The sequence below is a fragment of the Bombina bombina genome, chromosome 7 (genome assembly GCF_027579735.1).
Source record: "Bombina bombina isolate aBomBom1 chromosome 7, aBomBom1.pri, whole genome shotgun sequence".
NCBI lineage: Eukaryota > Metazoa > Chordata > Amphibia > Anura > Bombinatoridae > Bombina > Bombina bombina.
This window is the reverse complement of record NC_069505.1, coordinates 113,856,240-113,880,237: the sequence shown is the minus strand read 5'-3', so window position 1 is coordinate 113,880,237 and position 23,998 is coordinate 113,856,240. Positions and strand designations below refer to the sequence as shown.

Genomic DNA, 23,998 nt, shown 5'->3' with positions numbered 1-23,998 from the left:
ATCCGCCTCACTAACCCTATCATAAATAGTATTAACCCCTAATCTGCCCTCCCTAACATCGCCGACACCTAACTTCAATTAGTAACCCCTAATCTGACGACCGGAGCTCACCGCTACTATAATAAATGGATTAACCCCTAAAGCTAAGTCTAACCCTAACACTAACACCCCCCTAAATTAAATATAATTTAAATCTAACTAAATAAATTAACTCTTATTAAATAAATTATTCCTATTTAAAGCTAAATACTTACCTGTAAAATAAACCCTAATATAGCTACAATATAAATTATAATTATATTATAGCTATTTTAGGATTTATATTTATTTTACAGGCAACTTGGTAATTATTTTAACCAGGTACAATAGCTATTTAATAGTTACCTAGTTAAAATAATAACAAATTTACCTGTAAAATAAATCCTAACCTAAGATATAATTAAACCTAACACTACCCTATCAATAAATTAATTAAATAAACTACCTACAATTACCTACAATTAACCTAACACTACACTATCAATAAATTAATTAAACACAATTGCTACAAATAAATACAATTACATAAACTAGCTAAAGTACAAAAAATAAAAAAGAACTAAGTTACAAAAAATAAAAAAATATTTACAAACATAAGAAAAATATTACAACAATTTTAAACTAATTACACCTACTCTAAGCCCCCTAATAAAATAACAAAGCCCCCCAAAATAAATAATTCCCTACCCTATTCTAAATTAAAAAAGGTAAAAGCTCTTTTACCTTACCAGCCCTGAACAGGGCCCTTTGCGGGGCATGCCCCAAGAATTTCAGCTCTTTTGCCTGTAAAAAAAACCATACAATACCCCCCCCAACATTACAACCCACCACTCACATACCCCTAATCTAACCCAAACCCCCCTTAAATAAACCTAACACTAAGCCCCTGAAGATCTTCCTACCTTGTCTTCACCATCCAGGTTCACCGATCCGTCCTGAAGAGCTCCTCCGATGTCCTGATCCAAGCCCAAGCGGGGGGCTGAAGAGGTCCATGATCCAGTCAAAGTCTTCATCCAAGCGGGGCAGAAGAGGATCTTCCATCCGATTGAAGTCTTCATCCAAGCAGCATCCATCCGGAGCGAAGCGGCAGGATCCTGAAGACCTCCAGCGCGGAACATCCATCCGGCCCGACGACCGAACGACGAATGACTGTTCCTTTAAGGGACGTCATCCAAGATGGCGTCCCTCGAATTCCGATTGGCTGATAGGATTCTATCAGCCAATCGGAATTAAGGTAGGAATTTTCTGATTGGCTGATGGAATCAGCCAATCAGAATCAAGTTCAATCCGATTGGCTGATCCAATCAGCCAATCAGATTGAGCTCGCATTCTATTGGCTGTTCCGATCAGCCAATAGAATGCGAGCTCAATCTGATTGGCTGATCGGATCAGCCAATCGGATTGAACTTGATTCTGATTGGCTGATTCCATCAGCCAATCAGAAAATTCCTACCTTAATTCCGATTGGCTGATAGAATCCTATCAGCCAATCGGAATTTGAGGGACGCCATCTTGGATGACGTCCCTTAAAGGAACAGTCATTCGTCGTTCAGTCGTCGGGCCGGATGTTCCGCGCTGGAGGTCTTCAGGATCCTGCCGCTTCGCTCCGGATGGATGCTGCTTGGATGAAGACTTCAATCGGATGGAAGATCCTCTTCTGCCCCGCTTGGATGAAGACTTTGACCGGATCATGGACCTCTTCAGCCCCCCGCTTGGGCTTGGATCAGGACATCGGAGGAGCTCTTCAGGACGGATCGGTGAACCTGGATGGTGAAGACAAGGTAGGAAGATCTTCAGGGGCTTAGTGTTAGGTTTATTTAAGGGGGGTTTGGGTTAGATTAGGGGTATGTGGGTGGTGGGTTGTAATGTTGGGGGGGGTATTGTATGGTTTGTTTTACAGGCAAAAGAGCTGAAATTCTTGGGGCATGCCCCGCAAAGGGCCCTGTTCAGGGCTGGTAAGGTAAAAGAGCTTTTACCTTTTTTAATTTAGAATAGGGTAGGGAATTATTTATTTTGGGGGGCTTTGTTATTTTATTAGGGGGCTTAGAGTAGGTGTAATTAGTTTAAAATTGTTGTAATATTTTTCTTATGTTTGTAAATATTTTTTTATTTTTTGTAACTTAGTTCTTTTTTATTTTTTGTACTTTAGCTAGTTTATGTAATTGTATTTATTTGTAGCAATTGTGTTTAATTAATTTATTGATAGTGTAGTGTTAGGTTAATTGTAGGTAATTGTAGGTAGTTTATTTAATTAATTTATTGATAGGGTAGTGTTAGGTTTAATTATATCTTAGGTTAGGATTTATTTTACAGGTAAATTTGTTATTATTTTAACTAGGTAACTATTAAATAGCTATTGTACCTGGTTAAAATAATTACCAAGTTGCCTGTAAAATAAATATAAATCCTAAAATAGCTATAATATAATTATAATTTATATTGTAGCTATATTAGGATGTATTTTACAGGTAAGTATTTAGCTTTAAATAGGAATAATTTATTTAATAAGAGTTAATTTATTTCGTTAGATTTAAATTATATTTAACTTAGGGGGGTGTTAGAGTTAGGGTTAGACTTAGCTTTAGGGGTTAATCCATTTATTATAGTAGCGGTGAGCTCCGGTCGTCAGATTAGGGGTTAATAATTGAAGTTAGGTGTCGACGATGTTAGGGAGGGCAGATTAGGGGTTAATACTATTTATTATAGGGTTAGTGAGGCGGATTAGGGGTTAATACATTTATTATAGTAGCGCTCAGGTCCGCTCGGCAGATTAGGGGTTAATAAGTGTAGGCAGGTGTCGGCGACGTTGAGGGGGGCAGATTAGGGGTTAATAAATATAATATAGGGGTCGGCGGTGTTAGGGGCAGCAGATTAGGGGTACATAGGGATAACGTAGGTGGCGGCGCTTTGCGGTCGAAAGATTAGGGGTTAATTATTTTAAGTAGCTGGCGGCGACGTTGTGGGGGGCAGGTTAGGGGTTAATAAATGTAATACAGGGGTCGGCGGGGTTAGGGGCAGCAGATTAGGGGTACATAAGTATAACGTAGGTGGCGGTTGGCAGATTAGGGGTTAAAAAATTTTAATCGAGTGGCGGCGATGTGGGGGGAGCTCGGTTTAGGGGTACATAGGTAGTTTATGGGTGTTAGTGTACTTTAGGGTACAGTAATTAAGAGCTTTATGAACCGGCGTTAGCCCAGAAAGCTCTTAACTACTGCTATTTTCCTGCGGCTGGAGTTTTGTCGTTAGAGCTCTAACGCTCACTTCAGAAACGACTCTAAATACCGGCGTTAGGAAGATCCCATTGAAAAGATAGGATACGCAATTGACGTAAGGGGATCTGCGGTATGGAAAAGTCGCCGCTGAAAAGTGAGCGTTAGACCCTTTAATCACTGACTCCAAATACCAGCGGGCGGCCAAAACCAGCGTTAGGAGCCTCTAACGCTGGTTTTCACGGCTAACGCCAAACTCCAAATCTAGGCCTTAGTTAGTTTAACTGCCTTTTTTTCACTGTTGTTTCAAATTTTGGCAAAATTTGTTTCTCTTAAAGGCACAGTAACGTTTTTTTATATTGCTTGTTAACTTGATTTAAAGTGTTTTCCAAGCTTGCTAGTCTCATTGCTAGTCTGTATAAACATGTCTGACATAGAGGAAACTCCTTGTTCATTATGATTAAAAGCCATGGTGGAACCCCATAGGAGAATGTGTACTAAATGTATTGATTTCACTTTAAACAATAAAGATCAGCTGTTATCTTTAAAAGAATTATCACCAGAGGATTCTGACGAGGGGGAAGTTATGCCGACTAACTCTCCCCACGTGTCGGACCCTTTAACTCCCGCTCAAGGGACTCACGCTAAAATGGCGCCAAGTACATCAAAGACGCCCATAGCGATTACTTTGCAGGACATGGCGGCAATCATGGATAATACCCTGTCAGCGGTATTAGCCAGACTGCCTGAATTCAGAGGAAAGCGCGATAGCTCTGGGGTTAGACGTAATACAGAGCGCGCAGATGTTTTAAGGCCCATGTCTGATACTGCGTCACAATATGCAGAGGCTGAGGAAGAGCTTCAGTCTGTGGGTGACGTCTCTGACTCGGGGAAACCTGATTCAGATATGTCTACTTTTAAATTTAAGCTTGAGAACCTCCGGGTGTTGCTTGGAGAGGTTTTAGCTGCTCTGAATGACTGTGACACAATTGCAGTGCCAGAGAAATTGTGTAGACTGGATAAATACTACGCGGTGCCGGTGTGTACTGACGTTTTTTCCAATACCTAAAAGGTTTACAGAAATTATTACTAAGGAGTGGGACAGACCAGGTGTGCCGTTTCCCCCCCCCCCCCCCCCCCTCCTATTTTTAGAAAAATGTTTCCAATAGACGCCACCACACGGCACTTATGGCAGACGGTCCCTAAGGTGGAGGGAGCAGTTTCTACTTTAGCAAAGCGTACCACTATCCCTGTCGAGGACAGTTGTGCTTTTTCAGATCCAATGGATAAAAAATTAGAAGGTTACCTTAAGAAAATGTTTATTCAACAAGGTTTTATCCTGCAGCCCCTTGCATGCATTGCTCCTGTCACTGCTGCTGCGGCGTTCTAGTTTGAGTCTCTGGAAGAGGCCTTTCAGACAGCTACTCCATTGACTGAAATACTTGACAAGCTTAGAACACTTAAGCTAGCTAATTCTTTTGTTTCTGATGCCATTGTTCATTTGACTAAACTAACGGCTAAGAATTCTGGATTCGCCATGCAGGCGCGTAGGGCGCTATGGCTTAAATCTTGGTCAGCTGACGTGACTTCAAAGTCTAAATTACTTAACATTCCCTTCAAGGGGCAAACCCTATTCGGGCCTGGTTTGAGGGAAATTATTGCTGACATTACTGGAGGTAAGGGTCATACCCTTCCTCAGGACAGGGCCAAACAGTCTAATTTTCGTGCCTTTCGAAACTTCAAGGCAGGTGCAGCATCAGCTTGCTCTGCTACAAAACAAGAGGGAACTTTTGCGCAATCCAAGCCGGCCTGGAAATCTAATCAGGCCTGGAGCAAAGGCAAGCAGGCCAGAAAGCCTGCTGCTGCCTCTAAAACAGCATGAAGGAACGGCCCCCTATCTGGCAACGGATCTAGTAGGGGGCAGACTTTCTCTCTTCGCCCAGGCGTGGGCAAGAGATGTTCAGGATCCCTGGGCGTTGGAGATCATATCTCAGGGATATCTTCTGGACTTCAAAGCCCCCCCACAAGGGAGATTTCACCTTTCGAGATTATCTGTAAACCAGATAAAGAAAAAGGCATTCTTACGCTGTGTGCAAGACCTCCTAATAATGGGAGTGATCCATCCAGTTCCACAGATGGAACAAGGACAGGGATTTTATTCAAATCTGTTTGTGGTTCCCAAAAAAGAGGGAACCTTCAGACCAATTTTGGATCTAAAGATCTTAAACAAGTTCCTCAGAGTTCCATCGTTCAAAATGGAAACTATTCGGACAATCCTACCTATGATCCAGGAGGGTCAGTACATGACCACAGTGGATTTGAAGGATGCTTACCTTCACATACCGATTCACAAAGATCATCATCGGTTCCTAAGGTTTGCCTTTCTAGACAGGCATTACCAGTTTGTGGCTCTTCCCTTCGGGTTAGCTACAGCCCCAACAATTTTTACAAAGGTTCTGGGGTCTCTTCTGGCGGTCCTAAGACCACGGGGCATAGCAGTGGCCCCTTATCTAGACGACATCCTGATACAGACGTCAAACTTCCAAATTGCCAAATCTCATACGGACATAGTGTTGGCATTTCTGTGGTCGCATGGGTGGAAAGTGAACGAGGGAAAGAGTTCTCTATCACCCCTCACAAGGGTTTCCTGCCTAGGAACTCTTATAGATTCTGTAGAAATGAAAATTTACCTGACGGAGTCCAGGTTATCAAAGCTTCTAAATTCCTGCCATGTTCTTCACTACATTCCGCGCCCTTCGGTGGCTCAGTGCATGGAAGTGATTGGCTTAATGATAGCGGCGATGGACATAGTGCCATTTGCGCGCCTACATCTCAGACCGCTGCAATTATGCATGCTCAGTCAGTGGAATGGGGATTACACAGATTTGTCCCCTCTGCTAAATCTGGATCAAGAGACCACAGATTCTCTTCTCTGGTGGCTATCTCGAGTCCATCTGTCCAAAGGTATGACCTTTCGCAGGCCATATTGGACAATTGTAACAACAGATGCCAGCCTTCTAGGTTGGGGTGCAGTCTGGAATTCCCTGAAGGCTCAGGGATTGTGGACTCAGGAGGAGAAACTCCTCCCAATAAATATTCTGGAGTTAAGAGCAATATTCAATACTCTTCTAGCTTGGCCTCAGTTAACAACCCTGAGGTTCATCAGATTTCAGTCGGACAACATCACGACTGTGGCTTACATCAACCATCAAGGGGGGACCAGGAGCTCCCTATCGATGTTAGAAGTCTCCAAGATAATTTGCTGGGCAGAGACTCACTCTTGCCATCTATCAGCGATCCATATCCCAGGTGTAGAGAACTGGGAGGCGGATTTTCTAAGTCGTCAGACTTTTCATCCGGGGGAGTGGGAACTCCATCCGGAGGTGTTTGCTCAATTGGTTCATCGTTGGGGCACACCAGAATTGGATCTCATGGCGTCTCGCCAGAACGCCAAGCTTCCTTGTTACGGATCCAGGTCCAGGGACCCAGAAGCGACGCTGATAAATGCTCTAGCAGCACCGTGGTTCTTCAACCTGGCTTATGTGTTTCCACCGTTTCCTCTGCTCCCTCGACTGATTGCCAAAATCAAACAGGAGAGAGCATCGGTGATCTTGATCGCGCCTGCGTGGCCACGCAGGACCTGGTATGCAGATCTGGTGGACATGTCATCCTTTCCACCTTGGCCTCTGCCTCTGAGACAAGATCTTCTACTACAAGGTCCTTTCAATCATCCAAATCTAATTTCTCTGAGACTGACTGCCTGGAGATTGAACGCTTGATTTTATCAAGGCGTGGCTTCTCCGAGTCAGTCATTGATACCTTAATACAGGCACGAAAGCCTGTAACCAGGAAAATCTACCATAAGATATGGCGCAAATATCTTCATTGGTGTGAATCCAAGAATTACTCATGGAGTAAGGTTAGGATTCCTAGGATATTGTCCTTTCTCCAAGAGGGTTTGGATAAAGGATTATCAGCTAGTTCTTTAAAGGAACAGATTTCTGCTCTGTCTATCCTTTTGCACAAGCGTCTGGCAGAGGTTCCAGACGTCCAGGCATTTTGTCAGGCTTTGGTTAGAATTAAGCCTGTGTTTAAACCTGTTGCTCCTCCATGGAGCTTAAACTTGGTTCTTAAGGTTCTTCAAGGAGTTCCATTTGAACCCCTTCATTCCATTGATATCAAACTTTTATCTTGGAAAGTTCTGTTTTTGATGGCTATTTCCTCGGCTCGTAGAGTCTGTGAGTTATCAGCTTTACAATGTGATTCTCCTTATCTGATTTTCCATACAGATAAAGTAGTTCTGCGTACAAAACCTGGGTTTTTACCTAAGGTAGTTTCCAACAAGAATATCAATCAAGAGATTGTTGTTCCATCATTGTGTCCTAATCCTTCTTCAAAGAAGGAACGTCTTTTACATAATTTGGACGTAGTCCGTGCTTTAAAGTTTTACTTACAAGCAACTAAAGATTTTCGTCAAACATCTTCCCTGTTTGTTGTTTACTCTGGACAGAGGAGAGGTCAAAAGGCTTCGGCAACCTCTCTTTCTTTTTGGCTTCGGAGCGTAATACGCTTAGCCTATGAGACTGCTGGACAGCAGCCCCCTGAAAGGATTACAGCTCATTCTATTAGAGCTGTGGCTTCCACCTGGGCCTTTAAAAATGAGGCTTCTGTTTAACAGATTTGCAAAGCGACGACTTGGTCTTCGCTTCATACCTTTTCAAAATTTTACAAATTTGATACTTTTGCTTCTTCGGAGGCTATTTTTGGGAGAAAGGTTCTACAGGCAGCAGTCCCTTCCGTTTAAGTACCTGCCTTGTCCCTCCCTTCATCCGTGTACTTTAGTTTTGGTATTGGTATCCCACAAGTAATGGATGTTCCGTAGACTGGATACACCTAACAAGAGAAAACATAATTTATGCTTACCTGATAAATTTATTTCTCTTGTGGTGTATCCAGTCCACGGCCCGCCCTGTCCTTTTAAGGCAGGTCTAAAATGTAAACTACAGTCACCACTGCACCCTATGGTTTCTCCTTTCTCGGCTAGTTTCGGTCGAATGACTGGATATGGCAGTTAGGGGAGGAGCTATATAGCAGCTCTGCTGTGGGTGATCCTCTTGCAACTTCCTGTTGGGAAGGAGAATATCCCACAAGTAATGGATGTTCCGTGGACTGGATACACCACAAGAGAAATACATTTATCAGGTAAGCATAAATTATGTTTTTTCTTTCTTTCAGGATTCAGATAGATAATGCGACTATAAACAACTTTATAATGTACTTCTATTATTAATTGTCTTCATTCTCTTGGTATCTTTTGTTGAAAAGCAATGACATAAGCTCAGGAGCGTGCATGTGTCTGGAGCACTAGAGGGCAGCGCTATTTCCTACCATGTAAGAGCTACAGATACAGACCTAGGTATATCTTCAACACAGAACATCATGGGAACTAAGCAAAGTTGATAATAGAAGTAAATTGTAAACTTTTTTTTAAAAAAAATGATGTCCTCTGTCTGAATCACAAAATAAAATGTTTAGGTTTCATATCCCTTTAAATAAAGCAAGTGTTGGGTGCAAATACATTAGCAGCAAGCAAGGTATTAATACATTAAGAATGTTTTCACAATTGGTTGATATGTTAGTCTATTGCAGTTTAATGTCCCTTTAATACATGAAAATGTAATTCATTTTTCCCTGTAATTCTACAAAAAGTGAACTTTTTTTTTGTTTGTTTTTTATTAGTTTTACAGTCGAGAGAAAAAATAACAACAAATTGTTATAAGTTAAAGATCAAAGATGGATCTTTTATTACCCTGAAAAGTCGTTGGTTCAGTTTCATGAACCCCTGGACCAAAGAAGTAGAATATATTGTATCAACAAATACAGTTGTTTCGTAAGTTGAAATATATATATTTTTTTATTTAAACCTTACTACATTACATATTGTACAGTGACGCTGCTATAATGTGTAAAATGTTGGCTGAGAATTGTCAGTTAGAAACTGTTGGGAGTTAAAGATCACTAAGAGCCCAGTCATCTAAATATCACAAAAACCCATGCCAGCCCTCACTCAGCTCTTTAAACAAGAGGGCTGAACCTGGAAGATGTGTGTTTTTTTCTCCCATAGAAAGTAATGAAGCCTTCTGGAGAATCTTGCAGGGGAGAGTGAATGTGACAGGAGAGCACCTGGAATGGATACAGGGGCAATTACAGATTTGAAAGGACAGTATACTTAAAAAAAAAAAAAGAAAAAAGATAGCTAATCCCTTTATCACCCATTCCCCATTTTGGCATAACCAATACTGTTATATGGATATACGTTTTAACTCTGTGATTACCTTGTATTTAAGCTTCTGCAGACTGCCCCCTCATCTCAGTGCTTTTTACAATCCTGCATTTTAGCCAATCAGTGCTGGTTCCTGCATAATAATTACCATTCTCCACAGGAGTGAGCACAATGTTATCTATATGGCACTCATGAACTAGCACTCTCTGGCTGTGTGTAAGATTATAAAAAGCACTGAGATAAGAGACAGGGACTTAGAAACAGGCAAACTTAGAGGTTATAGAGTATATTAATATTACAATATTTATGTGAAGCTGGGGAATGGGTAGTAAAGGCATTATCTATCTTTCTAAATAATATAAAAATCAAGTAGACTGTCCCTTTAACAATGTTTGTAGTTTTATACAAAAAGTACAAGATTTAGTTTAGAAAAAATAGATCTTGTATTTTGCATGACCAATTTCTTAAAGGGGCAGTCTACACCAGAATTTGTATTGTTTAAAAAGACAGATAATCCCTTTATTACCCATTCCCCAGTTTTGCATAACTAACACAGCTATATTAATATAAGTTTTACATCTGTGATTACCTTGTATCTAAGCCTCTGCAGACTGCCCCCTTATCTCAGTGTTTTTGACATACATGCAGTTTAGCCTATCAGTGCAGACTCCTAAATAACTCCACGGGAGGGAGCGCAATGTTATCTATATGACACACATGAACTAGTACTGTCTAACTGTGAAAAACTTTCAAAATGCTCTGAGCTAAGAGGCGGGTTTTAACGGTTTAGAAATCAGTTTGAGCCTAGCTAGGTTTAGCTTTTAAAAAATATCACCAAGGGAACAAAGCAAATGCAATGATAAAAGTCAATTGGAAAGTTGTTTAAAATGACATGCCCTATCTGAATCATGAAAGTTAAATTTTGTCTAGACTGTCCCTTTAAGTACTGAAATGGTCCTTTAAAGGGACATTGCACTGCTGAGTAAAACTACTGTAATATGGTCACCTGCTATTATTGCTCCTCCTGTGTCTGCAGCTGTCTTTGTTCTCTTATTTGAACCCAGTTAGCAAATCGCTGCATCTTCACACTCGGCGCCGCCATCTTGGAGATTATATTTGTTATGTAACTTTTAAACTGTACAAAAAACTGTAAACGTAACACTGCTGTTATGTGAGTTAAACTGAAGTGAATGGCATTGCTCCTATCACAAGATGAAACAAGCTACAAGATGGCGGCGCCCATATAAAATGCAGAGCATTCTGTAATAAGTTATAATAAATTAATAGCTTTAAACAGAGCTGCATGCACAGGAGTTAAAACCATATCATGGGGAGTAGTAACCATCTTACTGTAGTTGTTTCCAGCAGTTTAATGTCCCTTTAACATAAAGGGACATTATACCCAAAACTGGAAACCACATGGATGCATTACAGTTTTGAATAGAAGCATTTTTGTAATATACAGGAATTAGCAAAGATGCTTCTAATAAAAGCTATAGCTGTTTCAAGTGTATTTAAGTATGCGCCGTGCACCAGCATTTTAAACACAGCGCTTGCTCAGAGGGCCTAAGGTGCTTGTACCATCTGGTAATCACTCAGGCCTAGATTTGGAGTTTGGCGCTAGCCGTGAAAACCAGCGTTAGAGGCTCGTAATTCTGGTTTTAGGCTAACTCCGGTATTTGGAGTCACTCAAAAAAGGGTCTAACGCTCACTTTTCAGCCGCGACTTTTCCATACCGCAGATCCCCTTACGTAAATTGCGTATCCTATCTTTTCAATGGGATTTTTCTAACTCCGGTATTTAGAGTCGTGGCTGAAGTGAGCGTTAGAATTCTAACAACAAAACTCCAGCCGCAGAAAAAAGTCAGTAGTTAAGAGCTTTCTGGGCTAACGCCGGTTCATAAAGCTCTTAACTACTGTACTCTAAAGTACACTAACACCCATAAACTACCTATGTACCCCTAAACCGAGGTCCCCCCACATCGCCGCCACTCGATTAAATTTTTTAACCCCTAATCTGCCGACCGCCACCTATGTTATACTTATGTACCCCTAATCTGCTGCCCCTAACACCGCCGACCCCTGTATTATATTTATTAACCCCTAATCTGCCCCCCACAACGTCGCCGCCAGCTACCTACAATAATTAACCCCTAATCTGCCGACTGCAAAGCGCCGCCACCTACATTATAGCTATGTACCCCTAATCAGCTGCCCCTAACACCGCCGACCCCTATATTATATTTATTAACCCCTAATCTGCCCCCTCAACGTCGCCTCCACCTGCCTACACTTATTAACCCCTAATCTGCCGAGCGGACCGCACCGCTACTATAATAAAGTTATTAACCCCTAATCCGCCTCACTAACCCTATAATAAATAGTATTAACCCCTAATCTGCCCTCCCTAACATCGCCGACACCTAACTTTAATTATTACCCCTAATCTGCCGACCGGAGCTCACCGTTATTCTAATAAATGTATTAGCCCCTAAAGCTAAGTCTAACACTAACACCCCCCTAAGTTAAATATAATTTTAATCTAACTAAATTAATTAACTCTTATTAAATAAATTATTCCTATTTAAAGATAAATACTTACCTGTAAAATAAATCCTAATATAGCTACAATATAAATTATAATTACATTGTAGCTATTTTAGGATTAATATTTATTTTACAGGCAACTTTGTAATTATTTTAACCATGTACAATAGCTATTAAATAGTTAAGAACTATTTAATAGCTACCTAGTTAAAATAATTACAAAATTACCTGTAAAATAAATCCTAACCTAAGTTACAATTAAACCTAACACTATACTATCATTAAATTAATTAAATAAAATACCTATAATTACCTACAATTAAACCTAACACTACACTATCAATACATTAATTAAATACAATATCTACAAATAACTACAATGAAATAAACTAACTAAAGTACAAAAAATAAAAAAGAACTAAGTTACAAAAAATAAAAAAATATTTACAAACATAAGAAAAATATTACAACAATTTTAAACTAATTACACCTACTCTAAGCCCCCTAATAAAATAACAAAGACCCCCAAAATAAAAAATGCCCTACCCTATTCTATATTAATAAAGTTCAAAGCTCTTTTACCTTACCAGCCCTGAACAGGGCCCTTTGCGGGGCATGCCCCAAGAAGTTCAGCTCTTTTGCCTGTAAAAAAAAAAAATACAATACCCCCCCCCCCAACATTACAACCCACCACCCACATACCCCTAATCTAACCCAAACCCCCCTTAAATAAACCTAACACTAAGCCCCTGAAGATCATCCTACCTTGTCTTCACCTCACCAGGTATCACCGATCCGTCCTGGCTCCAAAATCTTCATCCAACCCAAGCGGGGGCTGGCGATCCATCATCCGGTGGCTGAAGAGGTCCAGAAGAGGCTCCAAAGTCTTCATCCTATCCGGGAAGAAGAGGCGATCCGGACCGGCAACCATCTTGATCCAAGCGGCATCTTCTATCTTCATCCGATGACGACCGGCTCCATCCTGAAGACCTCCACTGCGGACCCATCTTCATCCGGCGACGTCCAACTGAAGAATGACGGTTCCTTTAAGGGACGTCATCCAAGATGGCGTCCCTCGAATTCCGATTGGCTGATAGGATTCTATCAGCCAATCGGAATTAAGGTAGGAATATTCTGATTGGCTGATGGAATCAGCCAATCAGAATCAAGTTCAATCCGATTGGCTGATCCAATCAGCCAATCAGATTGAGCTCGCATTCTATTGGCTGATCCAATCAGCCAATCAGATTGAGCTCGCATTCTATTGGCTGTTCCGATCAGCCAATAGAATGCGAGCTCAATCTGATTGGCTGATTGGATCAGCCAATCGGATTGAACTTGATTCTGATTGGCTGATTCCATCAGCCAATCAGAATATTCCTACCTTAATTCCGATTGGCTGATAGAATCCTATCAGCCAATCGGAATTCGAGGGACGCCATCTTGGATGACGTCCCTTAAAGGAACCGTCATTCTTCAGTTGGACGTCGCCAGAAGAAGATGGGTCCGCGGTGGAGGTCTTCAGGATGCCGCTTGGATCAAGATGGTTGCCGGTCCGGATCGCCTCTTCTTCCCGGATAGGATGAAGACTTTGGAGCCTCTTCTGGACCTCTTCAGCCACCGGATGATGGATTGCCAGCCCCCGCTTGGGTTGGATGAAGATTTTGGAGCCAGGACGGATCGGTGATACCCGGTGAGGTGAAGACAAGGTAGGATGATCTTCAGGGGCTTAGTGTTAGGTTTATTTAAGGGGGGTTTGGGTTAGATTAGGGGTATGTGGGTGGTGGGTTGTAATGTTGGGGGGGGGTATTGTATGATTTTTTTTTACAGGCAAAAGAGCTGAACTTCTTGGGGCATGCCCCGCAAAGGGCCCTGTTCAGGGCTGGTAAGGTAAAAGAGCTTTGAACTTTATTAATTTAGAATAGGGTAGGGCATTTTTTATTTTGGGGGTCTTTGTTATTTTATTAGGGGGCTTAGAGTAGGTGTAATTAGTTTAAAATTGTTGTAATATTTTTCTTATGTTTGTAGATTTTTTTTTATTTTTTGTAACTTAGTTCTTTTTTATTTTTTGTACTTTAGTTAGTTTATTTCATTGTAGTTATTTGTAGATATTGTATTTAATTAATTTATTGGTAGTGTTAGGTTTAATTGTAGGTAATTGTAGGTATTTTATTTAATTAATTTAATGATAGTATAGTGTTAGGTTTAATTGTAACTTAGGTTAGGATTTATTTTACAGGTAATGTTGTAATTATTTTAACTAGGTAACTATTAAATAGTTCTTAGCTATTTAATAGCTATTGTACCTGGTTAAAATAAATACAAAGTTACCTGTAAAATAAATATTAATCCTAAAATAGCTACAATGTAATTATAATTTATATTGTAGCTATATTAGGATTTATTTTACAGGTAAGTATTTAGCTTTAAATAGGAATAATTTATTTAATAAGAGTTAATTAATTTCGTTAGATTAAAATTATATTTAATTTAGGGGGGTGTTAGGGTTAGACTTAGCTTTAGGGGTTAATACATTTATTAGAATAGCGGTGAGCTCCGGTCGGCAGATTAGGGGTTAATAATTGAAGTTAGGTGTCGGCGATGTTAGGGAGGGCAGATTAGGGGTTAATACTATTTATTATACGGTTAGTGAGGCGGATTAGGGGTTAATAACTTTATTATAGTAGCGGTGCGGTCCGGTCGGCAGATTAGGAGTTAATAAGTGTAGGCAGGTGGAGGCGACGTTGTGGGGAGCAGATTAGGGGTTAATAAATATAATATAGGGGTCGGCGGTGTTAGGGGTACATAGGGATAATGTAAGTAGCGGCGGTTTACGGAGCGGCAGATTAGGGGTTAAAAAAACATGCAGGGGTCAGCGATAGCGGGGGCGGCAGAATAGGGGTTAATAAGTGTAAGGTTAGGGGTGTTTAGACTCGGGGTACATGTTAGGGTGTTAGGTGCAGACGTAGGAAGTGTTTCCGCATAGCAAACAATGGGGCTGCGTTAAGAGCTGAACGCGGCTTTTTTGCAGGTGTTAGGTTTTTTTTTCAGCTCAAACAGCCCCATTGTTTCCTATGGGGGAATCGTGCACGAGCACGTTTTTGAGGCTGGCCGCGTCCGTAAGCAACTCTGGTATCGAGAGTTGAAGTTGCGTTAAATATGCTCTACGCTCCTTTTTTGGAGCCTAACGCAGCCTTTATGTGGACTCTCAATACCAGAGTTATTTTTATGGTGCAGCCAGAAAAAAGCCGGCGTTAGCTACGCGGGTCCATACCGACAAAACTCCAAATCTAGGCCTCAATTTGTTAATAAGTAAATATTTTCTGATTACATTTCAAAATTAATTTAAATTTGCTGACCTCCTGTATTATGTGACCGCCATCGGCCAATCACAAACTCACACATGTATACAGTGAACTCTTGCACATGCTCAGTTGTACCCGGCAGTTTAATATCCCTTTAAGTTTGAAGTGAAATCGAGGCAGTGTGTACCTCCCATGTCTGCTGAATGCTGATCTGCTCACAAAGGAAGAGAAGGGAATTAAAAAAATGCTTAGGATAGAAAATGCGGTATATTCATATCAAACACTAATAACATTATTGCATTTATGAATCCCTTGAAGGGACACTGAACCCAAATGTTTTCTTTTGTGATTCAGATCGAGCATGCAATTTTAAGCAACTTTCTAATTTACTCCTGTTATCAATTTTTCTTCGTTCTCTTGCTATCTTTATTTGAAAAAGAAGGCATCTAAGCTTTTTTTTGGTTCAGACTGTGGACAGCATTCTGGACAGCACTTTTTTATTGGTGGATGAATTTATCCACCAATCAGCAATAACAACCCAGGTTGTTCACCAAAAAAGGGGCCGGCATCTAAACTTACATTCTTGCATTTCAAATAAAGATACTAAGAGAATGAAGAACATTTGATGATAGGAGTAAATTAGAAAGTTGCTTAAAATTTCATGCTCTATTTGAATCACCAAATAAAAAAATTTGGGTTCAGTGTCTCATTAAACATTGACCCTTTAAATCGACTGCTCATTTTTTCTCGTGTCATTGTCTTGCTGCAGAGCCAATATCCTTGATAGCGGAGACGCCACGTTCCCTCATTTGCCGGCATCTCCCCCTACCATGGACAGTATGTTGCACACTGGAGAAGGTTTGTGTTTTGCTATAACAAATTTCTGCAGTGTAGTCATTTTGTTAAAGCCACTTCATGTGCTTGGATAGCAACTTTCTAATTTACTCCTATTATTTTTAATTCGTTCTCTTTGTATCTTTATTTGAGAAAGCTGGAATGTAAGCTTAAGAGCCATTCCATTTTTGGTTCAGACCCTGGGCAACGCTTGCTGATTGGTGGCTACATTTAGTGCTGGGCAGGCTCCTAAGCTTACATTCCTGCTTTTTTTTCAAATAAAGATAACAAGAGAACGAATAACAAATTATAATAGGAGTAAATTAGAAAGGTGTTTAAAATTGCATGTTTTGTCTGAATCATGAAAGAAGAAAAAATTGGGTTTCATATCCCTTTTAATTAACTTAAAAATTATAATTAATTCTAACTTTAGTCTTATACATATTCTAAATATTTTAAGATCCTTTCTTAAAATGTGTCTGTACCACTTCAGCTAGAAGGACACATTCTGTATTTAGTGCTATTTCTGTAAACACTGCAATATTCCTATTTTATACTGATACCCCACTAAAATATACATTAAACTCAGAATTTCATTCTGCATAAAATGTTTGCATAATTAAACGAATTGCATTTTACTCATTATTTGCCTGTTTTTACTGTGCTTTTAATCTGAAAATTGTATTGTTTCCTACGTACTGCACAGTAATTGGTTGATACTTCCAGGAGCCCGTTTATAACTGGCCCTAATTAGCCACAGTCAAGAAAGTAAGATAAACATTCAAGAAGCTTTTCAATGGGTGTGCCCTGAGCCTCCAAAAATGCATATTTTCTAAGAAAGTGTCAGTTTATTTTAAAACGTGTATTTTGAATGTAGATCTGCTGCAATGCAGCAAATTTCTAATGCCCAATGTGACCAAAGGGTCCTGCTTCCTCCCCGGAGCCTGCAGCTGTATAGCTGGAATGTGTAGCTATAGAGTGGGGAGAAGTGATTATAGCCAGAGCCCACCCAAATAACCAGACAAGACCAGTATTCAGCTGCTTTATTGTGAAACACACTCTGCTTATATACACACAAAAGGGTCTTATCTGACCCATAGATCTCCCGCCATTCCCTCTCCTCCAGACAGTCAGACGCCTCCATAGGAGCCACAGTCCCATAGAGCCCCCACAGTACCTAGGTGATCCCGGGGAAACGGCGGGACTTCCAGGGTATCATTGGAAAGCTCTCGTCCCCAGATGCCACAGTCCAAAAAGCGTCATGATCCGGATTTACAGCCTGGTATAGATATGGAGGTGGGGGTGTCTAAAACCCCCGGTTCCCAAGGGAGCTCCCTTCCGGCAATCATCCCAACTATTGTCCTCCCTAGGAGCTACCAATCCCCAAAAGAGTGGAGCTCTGGAGCAAGGGGCCGCTGGCGCGACCTGGGGTAAAGGTTAGCGGGTATCCGGTGTAATGCGGCCAACCGGCAGTTAAAGGAACCCGGCCAGCCGGAGAGGGGTTAGGCGGTCAGAGATCAGCTCTTCTGTGAGGATGTACAAACCAAGCAATAGGTAGAGTCTGGGAGATCCTGTAAGCCATGAAAAGGCCAAATCTGGCGTGAAAAGGAGTGAGCCATGTAGTTGGGGGTATCCATGACAGTGCTCCCCCTTATAGTTTGGCAGACCCGGCTAGGGGCTGCCCGGTGGTGGCCCTCCAATTGTAGGTTGCCGGGAGAGGTCATCCCATCCCTCCTAGACTTGTGGCTTCTTCATTGCTCCCCACTGGCCCCGGCCCCGGCGTCCTGAGGCCCAGCATTCCTGGGGTTTACAGGTGGGGGCTGTAATCTCACTCCCCCCACTGGAAAGTCCTCCTGGACGGGGAAAGGGCAGTAATTAGCGCCCAGTTGCCAGCTCCACTGCTAGATGGACCACAGCTACTATTCAAGGGCTATCCCTCCCTGACTCTGGGATGCATAATAGGGGTGGGCAGAGGCCAGCGGCACTCTTCCGTGCTGCCAGCTCTTCCGCTGGGTTGACACCTGGGACCACCTCAGCTTCCTCCAGGACCACAGGGGCAAACTCCGGCCCTACAGTATCCACCATTTCTCCAGTATAATCCAGTGGTGGTAGTGGTGGAGGGCAGCAACCAATCACCTTCTCAGAGCTCAGATCCGGCCCTTCTGCTGTGGGGATGTCAGAGGCACCCTTGGTCACCTCCACAGCCACAGGAAACCAAATTCTGCACCAGGGTCCTCCACCTCCCAGAGGCCAGGGGTTCAGGATGCTGACCTCTTTTCCCTGGATTACGCCAAGCTGCTCTCCATGAAGTAGGTTCGGCTGCTGGAGAGAGACACCGGCTGTCTCCTCTCCCTGGAAGAGGTTCTGCCACTGGGGAGAGAGGTCGGCTATCTCCTCTCCCGTGAAGGGGTGCTGTTGCTGGGGAGGGAGGTTGGCTACCTCCGCTCCCTGGCAATGACTCTGCTGCTGGGGAGAGAGACCGGCTGTCTCCTCTCCCAGGAAGGGTTTCTGTTGCGGCGGAGAGAGGTCGGCTACCTCCTCTCCCGTGAAGGGGTGCTGTTGCTGGGGAGGGAGGTTGGCTTCCTCCGCTCGCTGGGAATGACTCTGCTGCTGGGGAGAGAGACCGGCTGTCTCCTCTCCCGGGATGGGTTTCTGACGCGGTGGAGAGAGAGGTCGGCTACCTCCTCTCCTGGGGAGGGAGGGAGGCTACCTCCGCTCTCTGGGAATGACTTTGCCGCTGACTAAGGGCCTATAGCAGGCCTGAAACGTTGTATTTCTTTTTCTATGGACCCTATGTGAAACAATAAAGGTCTTTTTTTTTTTTAATTTTGGAGGCTGGAATAATCTTTTTTGCTGATCATGGTCTAGCAGCTCTTGGTAACTCATTCCTGGTTGTCACTCCTCTGAGGAAAATTTCCATGCTGCTGAACGAGATCTAGCAGCCTCTTGTATGACTTTCTCAGTGCCCATTCCTAGACACTTATATAATCAAGATCGGCTTGGTACCCACTTATATTCTCTGGTCTCCACTCCGCCTCACTCCCAAAGTCTGGGTTCTTTGCCAGCTTTTCAAATAGCAATCCAGGGCCACCGAAGCCACAGCCCTCTGGGGGACGTCATACTCCAGCCATGACCGTGCTTGCATAGCGTCCCATTGGAGGGCCCTGTAGCCGTCCTCCAGCCACATCTCTGCCTGGACCAGTCCATCTAGTGTAGCCCCCCCCCGGGCTGCTCTGCCAAGAAAGGCACTGGTAAGTCTAGCTGGAACCAGTACCTTCCATCAGCAGTGGGGAGGACCTTTCCAAAACAGTCCTGTTCTTGTTAAAGAGCCTCCCTCCATAGTTGCTGGCGGATAATCTTCCTCCATCTTGGCTCGTCCTGTTCAGAACCAGGACCATCCAGCTGGGCCAGCGCCTCTTGTACTCTCCATAGGAATTCGGCTTCCATCGTTGCAGGCTACTGTGTTGCTTATTCTCTGTTAGCATAGCAGGAACCATATGGAAGAAGCGGATCCCACTGCTGCCAGCTAATGTGACTGATACCAGCTACCCCTACGGGGTCGCTCCGCCAAAGGGTTCTGCTTCCTCCCCGGAGCCTACAGCTGTATACCTGGGATGTGTAGCTATAGAGTGGGGAGAAGTGATTATAGCCAGAGCCCACTCAAATAACCAGACAAGACCAGTATTCAGGTGAAACAAGATCTGCTTTATTGTGAAACACACTCTGCTTATATACACACAAAATGGTCTTATCTGACCCATATATATCTCCCGCTATTCCCGACCCTCCAGACAGTCCGGCGCCTCCATAGGAGCCACGGTCCCATAGAGCCCCCACAGTACCTAGGTAGCGGTTTCGGGGTGATCCCGGGGGAAGCGGCAGCACTTCAAGGGTGTCATTGGAAAGCTGTCGGTCCCACAGTCCAAAAAGCGACATGATCCATTACTGGGGACCGGAGTTACAGCCTGGTAAAGATATAGGGGGAGGTGTCCAAAACACCCGGTTCCCAAGGGAGCTCCCTTCCGGCAATCACCCCAACTCTTGTCCTCTTTTGGAGCTACCAATCCCCAAAAGAGCGGAGCTCTGGGTCAAGGGGCCGCTGGAGTGACCTGGAGTAAAAGTTAGCGGGTATCCAGTGTAATGTTAGGCGGTCAGATCAGCTCTTCCGTGAGGATGTACAAACCACAAAGCAAGCAATAGGAAGAGTCTGGGAGATTCCGTAAGCCAGGAAAAGGACAAATCTGGTTTGAAAAGGAATGAGCCATGTAGTGGGGGGGGTAGCCTTGGCAGTCCTGGTATCCGTGACACCCAAATAAAATAAACTAATTTGATGTTCCTTTAAAGGGACATTAAACCCAATTTTACAGGGAGTGCAGAATTATTAGGCAAGTTGTATTTTTGAGGATTAATTTTATTATTGAACAACAACCATGTTCTCAATGAACTCAAAAAACTCATTAATATCAAAGCTGAATAGTTTTGGAAGTAGTTTTTAGTTTGTTTTTAGTTATAGCTATTTTAGGGGGATATCTGTGTGTGCAGGTGACTATTACTGTGCATAATTATTAGGCAACTTAACAAAAAACAAATATATACCCATTTCAATTATTTATTTTTACCAGTGAAACCAATATAACATCTCAACATTCACAAATATACATTTCTGACATTCAAAAACAAAACAAAAACAAATCAGTGACCAATATAGCCACCTTTCTTTGCAAGGACACTCAAAAGCCTGCCATCCATGGATTCTGTCAGTGTTTTGATCTGTTCACCATCAACATTGCGTGCAGCAGCAACCACAGCCTCCCAGACACTGTTCAGAGAGGTGTACTGTTTTCCCTCCTTGTAAATCTCACATTTGATGATGGACCACAGGTTCTCAATGGGGTTCAGATCAGGTGAACAAGGAGTCCATGTCATTAGATTTTCTTCTTTTATACCCATTCTTGCCAGCCACGCTGTGGTGTACTTGGACGCGTGTGATGGAGCATTGTCCTGCATGAAAATCATGTTTTTCTTGAAGGATGCAGACTTCTTCCTGTACCACTGCTTGAAGAAGGTGTCTTCCAGAAACTGGCAGTAGGACTGGGAGTTGAGCTTGACTCCATCCTCAACCCGAAAAGGCCCCACAAGCTCATCTTTGATGATACCAGCCCAAACCAGTACTCCACCTCCACCTTGCTGGCGTCTGAGTCGGACTGGAGCTCTCTGCCCTTTACCAATCCAGCCATGGGCCCATCCATCTGGCCCATCAAGACTCACTCTCGTTTCATCAGTCCATAAAACCTTAGAAAAATCAGTCTTGAGATATTTCTTGGCCCAGTCTTGACGTTTCAGCTTGTGTGTCTTGTTCAGTGGTGGTCATCTTTCAGCCTTTCTTCCCTTGGCCATTCCTCTGAGTATTGCACACCTTGTGCTTTTGGGCACTCCAGTGATGTTGCAGCTCTGAAATATGGCCAAACTGGTGGCAAGTGGCATCTTGGCACATGCACGCTTGACTTTTCTCAGTTCATGGGCAGTTATTTTGCGCCTTGGTTTTTCCACACGCTTCTTGCGACCCTGTTGACTATTTTGAATGAAACGCTTGATTGTTCGATGATCACGCTTCAGAAGCTTTGCAATTTTAAGAGTGCTGCATCCCTCTGCAAGATATCTCACTATTTTTGACTTTTCTGAGCCTGTCAAGTCCTTCTTTTGACAGATTTTGCCAAAGAAAAGGAAGTTGCCTAATAATTATGCACACCTGATATAGGGTGTTGATGTCATTAGACCACACCCCTTCTCATTACAGAGATGCACATCACCTAATATGCTTAATTGGTAGTATGCTTTCGAGCCTATACAGCTTGGAGTAAGTCAACATGCATAAAGAGGATGATGTGGTCAAAATACTCATTTGCCTAATAATTCTGCACTCCCTGTATTTCTTGATTTAGAATAGAAAGAGCTTGCAATTTTAAACAACTTTCCAATTTACTTCTATTATCTACTTTGCTTCATTCTCTTGATATCCTTTGTTGAGAGCATATCTAAATAGGTTCAGTAGCTGCTGATTGGTGGCTGCACACAGATGCCTCATGTGATTGGCTCACCCATGTGCATTGCTTCAACAAAGGCTATCTGAAGAATGAAGCAAATTAAATAATAGAAGTAAATTGGAATGTTGTTTAAAACTATATTCTCTATCTGTATCACGAAACAAACATTTTGAGTATTATGTCCCTTTAAGTTCAGATTATTATAATGATTAATAATTCAGGCTTTTCAGGAACTGCTCCTATTTGTTAACATCACACTTTAATATATAATGTGGTTTCCTATGTAATCTATTGATCTGACCCTTTTATATGACCAATAATATAGGGAGCACAAAAAGAAATCATCCCGCAGTTCCTGGTATTCCTGGTGGTACACGAGCTGGTGCAGGGAAGATAGGAAGAATGATTGCAGATGAAATCATGGAAATACATAGGTAAGAAATAAGACAATATGTGTTTAATAATTGTTAGCCCTCTTTCAACCACAGAGTTAAAGGGACGGTCTACTTGAAAATGTTTGTTTAAAAAGGTAGATAATCCCTTTATTACCCATTCTCTAGTTTTGCATAACCAACCCAGTTATGTTAATACACTTTTTACCTCTGTGATTACCTTGTGTCTAAGCCTCTGCAAACCCCCTATCTATGTGTTTTTTTTACAAACTTGCACTTTAGCCAATCCGTGCTGACTCCTGCGTAAATCCACAGGAGTGGGCACAATGTCATCTATATGGCACACATGAACTGGCACTGTAAAATTTGCTGAGATTAGGGCTTAGAAATCAACCTATGAGCCTACCTACGTTTAGCTTTCAACAAAGAATACCAAAAGAACAAAGTTCATTTTATGATAAAAGTAAATTGGAAAGTGTATATATTTATTTTTTAAATTGCATGCCCTATCTGAATCATGAAAGTTTATTTTTGACTAGACTGTCCCTTTCAATCAGAGTTGTCCAGTGCTCATCCTCAGAGACTGGATACCTGTGTAAGAAAATCTATCTCCTGGAACCACTGACCCACTCCTGGGTTTTCTGGTCATTTTCCAGCCATACAAGAGAAATGTTGGATAAACAATGGGCTAAACTGTATGAAGCAGTCATATAGCCAGTTGTTGACCCATCCATTTTCACTTGCATATCCTTAAGCCACATCCTGTACACTGCACTTAAAGGGACAGTCAACACCAAAATTGTTATTGTTTAAATAGATAGATACTACCCATTCCCCATTACTACCCATTCCCCATTACTACCCATCCCCCAGCTTTGCACAACCAATATTGTTATATTAATATAATTTATAACATTTTAACCTCTAAACTTCTGCCTGTTTCTAAGCCACTACAGACAGCCTCGTATCACATGATTTTGTATTAGCTTTTCACAACAGGGGAGTGCTAGTTCATGTGAGCCTTATAGATAACATTGTGCTCACTCTCGTGGGTTGTGCACAACACAGCACTAAATGGCTAAAATCCAACTCAATAGATAATAAATAAAATGTCATGTGATGAGGGTCAGTCTGCAGAGGCTTAGATACAAGATAATCACAGAGGTAAACAGTACATTATTATAACTGTGTTGGTTATGCAAAACTGGAGAATGGGAAATAAAGGGATTATCTATCTTTTTAAACAATAACAATTTTGGAGCTGACTGTCCCTTTAATACTTTGCATATGTGTTTTAGATTTGCATTCTTTACTCAGTTTGTTTTACACAGGGCAAGACCACATCC

General features: G+C 42.1%; 1 protein-coding gene across 1 annotated transcript in view; it reads left to right on the top strand.

Moving 5' to 3' along the window:
• The window catches only part of BMAL1 (basic helix-loop-helix ARNT like 1), a 274,533-nt gene that overhangs the window by 214,518 nt on the left and 36,017 nt on the right, over window positions 1-23,998 (top strand). Inside the window, exons 14-16 of the mRNA XM_053720246.1 lie at window positions 8,988-9,138; window positions 16,152-16,240; window positions 22,586-22,694. Of these exons, the coding sequence (XP_053576221.1) occupies window positions 8,988-9,138; window positions 16,152-16,240; window positions 22,586-22,694 (349 nt within the window). The remainder of the gene's footprint in view (window positions 1-8,987; window positions 9,139-16,151; window positions 16,241-22,585; window positions 22,695-23,998) is intronic.